We start from the raw sequence: 8,240 nt of genomic DNA on the forward strand, positions 1-8,240 counted from the left end.
GTTCGACACGACTCCGGCCAGATTCCGGCGAAAAGTATGTCGCCTCTTTTTTCCTCTCTTTTATTTGTTCCCTCTGCCATCTGACTTGGCAACTTTTTTTTTTTAATCTGACATGGCAGCTGACATGGATATAAATTGGAAGGATCAACTGCCACAGTGTAGGGTCATTAGGGTTTGGGGCAAATCTGAAGAGTTTGTTAACGATAGGGAATGAAATGGACGAAAAATATAACGAGGGACAAATGTAAATAATATACCATAATAGAGGCAAATTCAAACCTTCTCCCAAAAAAAGAGAATTATTATTATGAGAGAACAACAATCTTGTTATAAATATATTATATTATGGATGTTCATTTAGTACCCTATTGTAAATAAGCTTCCTGAAGAAGCTTATTCATATGGGACTTCGCCGTAAATATGTTTATCTATTTAGTACTCTATTGGAAATAAGCCTCCTGAAGAAGCTTATCACTTCGATACCCGGTCATGGATAAATATTATTCCCGATAGAAGATTATCCATACCGGGTATAATAAGCTTATCCTTTCGATACTCCGTTATGGATAAACATTACTCCCGGTAGAAGATTATAGCTTATTCTTTCGATACTCCATTATGGATAAACATTACCCCCGGTAGAAGATTATCCATACCGGGTACAATGAGCTTATTCTTTCAGTACTGCGTTATGGATAAACATTATCCCCAGTAAAAGATTATTAATACCTGGTACAATAGCTTATCCTTTCAGTACTCCGTTATAGATAAACATTACTCTCAGTAGAAGATCAACAGCTTGCAGTAGCAGCTTCCTTTCTTCTATAAATAGAAGGGATTTCAATTCATTATGTACATTAGTTTGAATTCGAATAATATATCAGTTTCTCTCTATACTTGTCTTTACTTTACTGTCTTTATTTTATAACAAATCTATGATTTTTCCCATTTCCTCATTCCCTTTCTGTATTTGTTTCAATTCAGTTGCCACATTCAATTTTTGCACCTCTCTTATTTAGTCGAGGGATATTAACATCGTCTTTTGGTAATTGGCATGTGTTTGGCAGAGTTCAATCCCCTTGCCTAGGCGTCCAAACTCATTTGTAGCATTTGGGAGAGATATGTGACATTTGCTTAAATAACACAATGCCCAACTCTTATTTACTCAGTCGTTGTGTTTCTCTTTAAAACCTTTCTTGAACCTCAGTGGAACAGAAATCAGGGGAAAATGGGTCTGGGAAATCTGAAGCAATTGACACCTTTTGTCAAAGAAGCATTTCAACAAACACTACTCGTGGCCAAGTTCCTCTGTGGTCTTCATGTCACCAACACCTACCTCTGCACCTTCGCTCTCGTACTTTACCATAAGCAGTATTTTTTTTGTTTACTACTTCATGTTTTGGGCCAATTGAACAGCAATTTGAAATCTTCTTTTCTTTTTTGGACAGACTCAAGGTCCAAGCATGCTTCCAACGTTTAATCTGACTGGAGATCTCGTTTTGGCCGAAAGGCTTTCGACTCGGTTTGAGAAAATGCAACGGGGCGATGTGGTGCTAGTGCGGAGCCCCGAAAACCCGAGAAAGATTGTGATCAAGAGACTCATGGGTATGGGTGGTGATACTGTTAAATATATTGCGGGTCCTGGGAATAATGACAAAGAACATACTATTGTGGTAATAATTGATCAAAAAACTTAATTTACAACTGCCTTTTCCCTTGTGCATGTAATTGGTTTTTTTTTTTTAACCTAGGTTGAATGTGAACAGGTACCAGATGGACATGTTTGGATTGAAGGGGATAACAAGTTTAATACCACTGATTCAAGGAAATTTGGACCTGTTCCTTATGGACTTGTACAGGGCAGAGTCTTTTGGATTGTCAGTGATTCTTCTCTATTTAAATTTTCTTAGCTTTAATTGCTAAATTGCTATGACTTGATTATATTTAGAAAAGGCTTTTACTTAATTTCTTCTAAAAAACTTTCGAAGGTACCTTTCATGCTAGTCATCATATTTGCTGTGTTAAATACTGCTCTTACTATATTTATTGGTACTGTTAGCTACAGTTTGGTTAGTTTGGGCTAACTGTATCATATAGTATGTATTAACAGACCAAAGCTTATGAAGCTGTTGAATACTTCAGGTTCTTGTAGACTAGTTGATACTTGTAAAATTCATCTGATATGTTTAGTGTTTCAGAATTGAATCAATAAGCCAACACATATGTCGTTAACTCTTTCTGGAGACTCGTATTGAATTAGTAAAGTAGGAATGTTATAGAAAATACTAACTTTGTAATCATTTCTCCATTTTTCAAGTACTAGTATGTGCAGCATTCTTTCTTTAATATTGTTGTGTTATAGAATACTAAAAGTTCTGCTATTGCGATTAGGTATGGCCTCCTGAAGATTTTGGATCAGTAGGACGAGAAGTACAATAATTTAACCTTTTAAGGTACAGTTGTTTAGCATTTCATGTTTAAAATGTTTATGCTAATTAGGAGCTTGGATCCTTTGCTATGGGCTCGTATCATTGATTTGCAATATAGTCATCTCTTCACTTTGACTTTCGTCTTTATGTTGTCATTGATAGGTATAGTGTGTTCTTTGATTGCATCACCTCTCCTCTCATTTATCATTATTCAAAAGATCTTCTCTAGCTGCCAAAATTACACTTGTTTCCTCTTACCATTTTGAACCAATGGTTTTAATTTGAAGTAGTGTCATCAACTTCATTCTTGGAATTTAATGCAAATAGAAAAATCATCATTCCTTACTGAGAAGAAGCTCATGTAGGTTCTTTAATAATTCTAAGCCAAGTTTAATAAGTTAAAGTTTGACAATATGGGATCTTTATTTTTTGGATAATCTTTGTTCAGTGAATGAATTTAGAGAATCAAACAATTTCTCTACAAATTGAAATGTGTTTTTTCCTTTTTCTCAATTTTTCAGCAAATATGTACAGCAGTTGACATTACTTGTGATCTTAGTCAAAGGCCGGATAAGTATGTTTGGCATGCACTGTACTCAAAATTACTAACCAGAGTATCTCTTGCCATAAAGACGAAGCAGTGCGCTGCCACCTATTATATGGTCCATAGTATCAGATCTTTTGCATAACCAGGAGATTGAACTAGACATTTTCTAGACTTCAGCAAGGTTAGCAGGTATTCGTGGAGCATATGTCATGCCTGACAAGTATGGTTGACTGAACTGTTTTTCTGCACTAGATATTTAGAAGCTGGTATGTATTAGAAACCTCAAATCCAACACAGAATGGCTTGATAGTTATAGGTACTTGGAGTAGATTGGGATCTTTATGAAACCAGTTGGCTATTCAATTTACTCAAGGTAGGAAGGGTCCTCTGATTTGGTGTGCATGAGTGTAAGACAAAAACATCTTGGAATGGACAGTAGCAACTATAGCCAATCTTTTATGTTATGCAGGGTATGTTTTTATGCTAGCGGATACTATGAAATACTACTGATTTTAGATAATTGTAAGAAATATATTTTTGCATAAACCATTTTGTGCTGGAGGTAAAAGTATTTTATGCTAGTGATCAAGCATTAACTCTGAAATCTTCGAAATATATCGGTTTCGAGTAGCCTTTGACAGTACGGACAGATTTCTACAGATATTAACATAAATTTGATTTGAAGTGCATGTCATGTGGTCCCTTTGTAAAGGTGAACTTTCAACATGACTCTGGAGCTCTAATGAAGCGTACAAACCCTTGAAATAGATGATATCTGACTAAGATTTGGGACACTTCTTCCAGGTTGCTGTAGGGTATGAAAAGTCATAACTTTTGAAGAAGTTATCTGAAACTTGATATGTGTTAAAGCTTCATGTACCCACATAATAAGAGGTAGCAAAATGTTTAGGAAATCAAATGTTCTGCTTAGGTTTCTTCCTAATGTTTCTGCCTAAATGTTTTTTTTCGTATGGGGTAACTCAAAATTTTTCCTAGTGGTTTGCTTGTAGGAAATTTGCACTTTTTCAAACTAAGCTTCTTCTTTGCTTAATGTTTGATCTATCGTATTGCGTCCGAATAATAACTGTATAAAGTATCTAACTTCATTGGCTGTGGCCAGTGAGTGAAAAGGCGTGTGCTTGGTAGGATATGACAAAACTATGCCTCGTAATATTGTATCTTTTGCATAGTATTCTGATTCTTTTGCTATATTGCTTCCCATAACAAAGGCCTTGTTAGATGGCATTCTATTTTGTTGGACCATGTGATTCCCTGTTTTCCGTGTGAAAAGTTGAAACTGATTAATGCTGACTTTACCTTGGCAGATTCGGAGTGTTCTCTTACAGCATGGAATTATGTCTAAACAATTTAATGAAAAATGGCAAGTTGTGGGTTGTTTCACTGCTATGTGCTAAGGTGGAACACAAGATGCTAGAACTGTTGATATTCGGTTAACGCATATTCAAAAAATGGCACGATTTGCATCATTCATTCTTGAAGTGGATCTGCTAATGCATAGGAAGTTCCTATTAAGAAGGCTTTTTCCCACCCGAAAGAACCCGCATATGATTACTCCTCAAATTATAACCCAAATATTGTTCAAATTGCTACAAACAATTTCCCAATACCTATATTTCTAGCTTGTTGCAAATGACTTCAATTTGACACATTGGGATAATTTTCCGCTAAACTTGCTTTGTTATGCTTCCTTAACTTTATCTGAGCTTATTTGCATTTTGAAAGAAACAATCTCGACAAGATAATAAAGATATAAAGTACCACTAATCCTTTTTTTTCCTCACTACTATTTCTTCTCGCTTATAATATATTGAACAAGTTTGAATGTTCTCAGTCATTTTAATTGCTTAAACTTTTTGCTTGAACAACTATCATTTGGCAGTAGGGGTGGCAAACGGTCGGGTGGGGTCGGATATGGACTGGTTGAAAATGGGTAATGAAAAACGGATAAATTATCCGACCTGATGCACATTTAATACGGATAAAAAATGAAGCAGATAATATATGTTTTCATATTATGCATGGCTTCTTGAATATGATCACTTTTGGGAGAATTCTTAGTCTCTCAAACTTGAGGATTCCCCAATTTGAGGTTTTACAAATGTAAAAGTTAAACTCATTGGTTATCCATTTTCTAAATCGATAATATGGTTTTTATCCATATTTGATCCGTTTTTAAAAAATTTATTATCCAATTCATTTTTAGTAGATAATATGGATAATTATTTTTTAAAACCATTTTGCCACCATTATTTCGCAGTTATTATTAGTTCTTTTCTTATGCAGACAACTTGGGACCCGTAATTTGTCTTCTTGGACTCATTCCGCTTTATTTAACGGGGCTTTCGATCACCGTTGAATCTATACCTACTTTGCAAAAAGTTTGCAATCGTACCCACTTTACAATTAACTTAGACTTATCTGGTCTGAAGCTAAAAAAAATGCCTGAAGTGGAAAAAATTGCACTTCAAATGCACTTAAGGCTAAATAGGTCTGAAGTGCAACCAATGGTTTCATGCACTCAAGGCTAATAAGTTTGAAGTGAAAAATTGCACTTCAGATACACTTAAGGCCAACAAGCCTGAAGTGAAAATTTGCACTTCAGATGCACTTAATGCCAAATAGGTCTGAAGTGTAACCAATAGTTTCATGCACTTAAGGCCAATAAGTCTGAAGTGAAAAATTGCACTTCAGATGCACTTAAGGCTAAAAGGTCCGAAGTACAACAAGCGTTTTGCTACACTTAAAGCCAATAAGTCTGAAGTGCAATAAATGTTTTCATTCACTTAAGGCCAATAAGTCTGAAGTGAACAATTGTCCAGAAATAGAAATTTGTTCTTCGAATTATAACAATCCAATATATGATTTAATACCTAAATCTACTCCAAATGAGCTCAAATTTGAAACATAACCTCCAAATATCATCAGGAACAAACCCCAATCATCAATTTGTCAAAACAACAATAAATCTGGTAAACCCATTTTGCAATTAAGAAAAATAAGAAGAAACCTTAACCAATAGTAAAAAATAAAGCGTCATAACAACTTACCATTGTAAAACATCATAAACTACATTAAAATATATTAACAACCACTATACAAAATCATTGTTAAGAGGCCTAAAGTTGTTTAAAAAGTGTGTACGTGTTAAAACATTTTTAAAAAGTGATAAATGAGGGCGGCCAGATAGGGCGTCCGTGCAATTTTTACCTATTCAACTCATTTTATTTCAATACTTAAAAATAATTTGCCTTGTAAGACAATAATGGAACGTATAATTAGGGAAATCTACGTAGTATAACCACCAAATATAATTTGTTTGCTGTTATGAATAGTTTGTACATTGGATACTATTTTGGATACTACATTGGATGTCCATGTTGTGAATAACTTAAAGATTAAATTTCCTATTTTATGTCCATCATCTTTACTTTTTATGCCTATAAAAGGCCATGTAATTGCAATGAAAAATTACACCAAAGTGAAAGAAGAAAACACTTCTCCATTCTCTCTATCTCTTCTTGTTTACATTTTACTGCATTGCTTTTATTTTATAACACGTTATCAGCACGAAGCTCTAATTTTATTCTTAACTCCCGCTAAGTTGAGCCATATTTTATTAAGGTATGTATCATTATAATCATTTTTTGCAGATTACTTGTGCGCTTGGGCATCTTAAATAGTTTAAGTACATTGCAGTGATAAAATAACTATTTCCTTCCGTGCTCAACTCTTAGAGGACCTCAAAGTCATCAAACTAGCTATGCACTAATGTCATACTTATAATATTCATGGACTCCCTAGATCAAAACATATCTTTAAGGCATTTTGAAGAACTGTGAGAAATAAATTGACAAGCAATAATTTTATAGTTTAATTACTTTATATTTATTGGAACATATAAATAATGTTAGTCACGTTCAGTTCTATTAACACATATATATCAATAATATAAAGTGAAATGAAACAAGTATGTAATTTCTACTTTATGGCAAGAATAAAATGAAATAGTAGATTGTTAACATGATATAGCTCTATTTTCATTTCTTTTACCTTAATCGTTTTGTTTTCATTAATTGTTTATTATTATAATTATTTCTCTAACTTATTCATCTTTTATGATAGTTTTCACTATGTCAAATTTATCAAAACTTGAATTTGTGGCACTTGACATCACCGGGAGGAACTATTTATCATGGGTTCTTGATGCTGAAATTCACCTTGACGCTAAAGGTCTTGGAAATACTATTATACAAGGAAATGAAGCATCAAATCAGGATAAAGCGAAGGCCATGATTTTCCTTCGTCATCATCTACATGAAGGGTTAAAAACTGAATATTTAACCGTAAAAGATCCACTTGAATTATGGATTAATTTGAAGGATCGATATGACCACCTAAAACTTACGGTATTACCGAAAGCTCGGTATGAGTGGATACATTTAAGGTTGCAAGACTTTAAAACCGTAAGTGAGTATAATTCTGCTATCTTTAAAGTAAGTTCTCTATTAAAATTATGTGGAGACACTATCACAGATGAGGACTTATTGGAAAAAATATTTTCTACTTTTCACGCTTCAAATGTGGTGCTACAACAACAATACCGTGAAAAAGGTTTTAAGAAATATTCTGAGTTAATCACATGCCTACTTGTGGCTGAGCAGAATAATACTCTATTAATGAAAAATCATGAAGCCCGTCCCACTGGGTCAGCTCCATTTCCGGAAGTGAATGTTGTAGCAACATATGATAAGTTTGAAAGAAAACAAAATAATTACCGTGGTCGTGGACATGGTCGTAAACGTGGACGTGGCAGGGGGCGAAACAATTATCGTCATTATGGTGGAAATAAATTGGAGAACAATAAGGGTTCTCAAATTAATCATTCAAAAGGTAAAGCTAGTATGTGTCACCGATGTGGTATGAGAGGTCATTGGGCACGCATTTGTCGTACGCCAGAACATTTTGTCAAACTTTATCAAGCCTCCCTCAAGAAAAAGAAAATAATGTGGAGGCACACTTGACCTTTCAAAATAATGATGATAAAGCAGGTCCCTCAAATAAATATGATTCTAAGGCACATCTTGCATATAAAGATGATGATTTTGAAGGTCTAACAAATATTACTCATTTAGAAGTTGGGGACTTCTTTGAGGATATTGACTGAAGAACTAATCATCTTACTGGGGCATGAAGCTATAAAAGTTGTTATGTTTATGTTTGCAACTAGTTTATTTTTCTTGAGT

General features: G+C 34.2%; 1 protein-coding gene across 2 annotated transcripts; it reads left to right on the forward strand.

Annotated features, from left to right (window-relative positions):
• Positions 1–1,047: 1,047 nt before the first annotated feature.
• LOC104247491 (mitochondrial ATP-independent inner membrane protease subunit 1a-like) lies at positions 1,048–4,654 on the forward strand. 2 transcript variants are annotated; one of them, XM_009803521.2, is made up of 5 exons: positions 1,048–1,354; positions 1,449–1,673; positions 1,767–1,877; positions 2,392–2,453; positions 2,951–3,619. In XM_009803521.2, the coding sequence occupies exons 1-4, from the start codon at positions 1,229–1,231 to the stop codon at positions 2,437–2,439; spliced, it is 510 nt and encodes a 169-aa protein (XP_009801823.1). In that variant the 5' UTR covers positions 1,048–1,228; the 3' UTR covers positions 2,440–2,453; positions 2,951–3,619. The 2 variants fall into 2 exon arrangements, with proteins under 2 accessions (XP_009801823.1, XP_009801824.1); XM_009803522.2 differs by lacking the exon at positions 2,951–3,619 and adding an exon at positions 4,302–4,654 and having other exon boundaries at positions 1,059–1,354.
• The last annotated feature ends 3,586 nt before the right edge of the window (positions 4,655–8,240 follow it).

Source organism: Nicotiana sylvestris, chromosome 2 (assembly GCF_000393655.2).
Source record: "Nicotiana sylvestris chromosome 2, ASM39365v2, whole genome shotgun sequence".
NCBI classification, from domain to species: Eukaryota; Viridiplantae; Streptophyta; class Magnoliopsida; order Solanales; family Solanaceae; genus Nicotiana; species Nicotiana sylvestris.

Bases quoted from the DNA above. Each gene is read 5' to 3' on its own strand.
- LOC104247491 (XM_009803521.2), top strand. From the start codon at position 1,229: ATGGGTCTGGGAAATCTGAAGCAATTGACACCTTTTGTCAAAGAAGCA. The intron at 1,674-1,766 runs GTAATAATTGAT...GAATGTGAACAG, and splicing joins ACAAAGAACATACTATTGTG to GTACCAGATGGACATGTTTG. The intron at 1,878-2,391 runs GTCAGTGATTCT...TATTGCGATTAG, and splicing joins AGGGCAGAGTCTTTTGGATT to GTATGGCCTCCTGAAGATTT.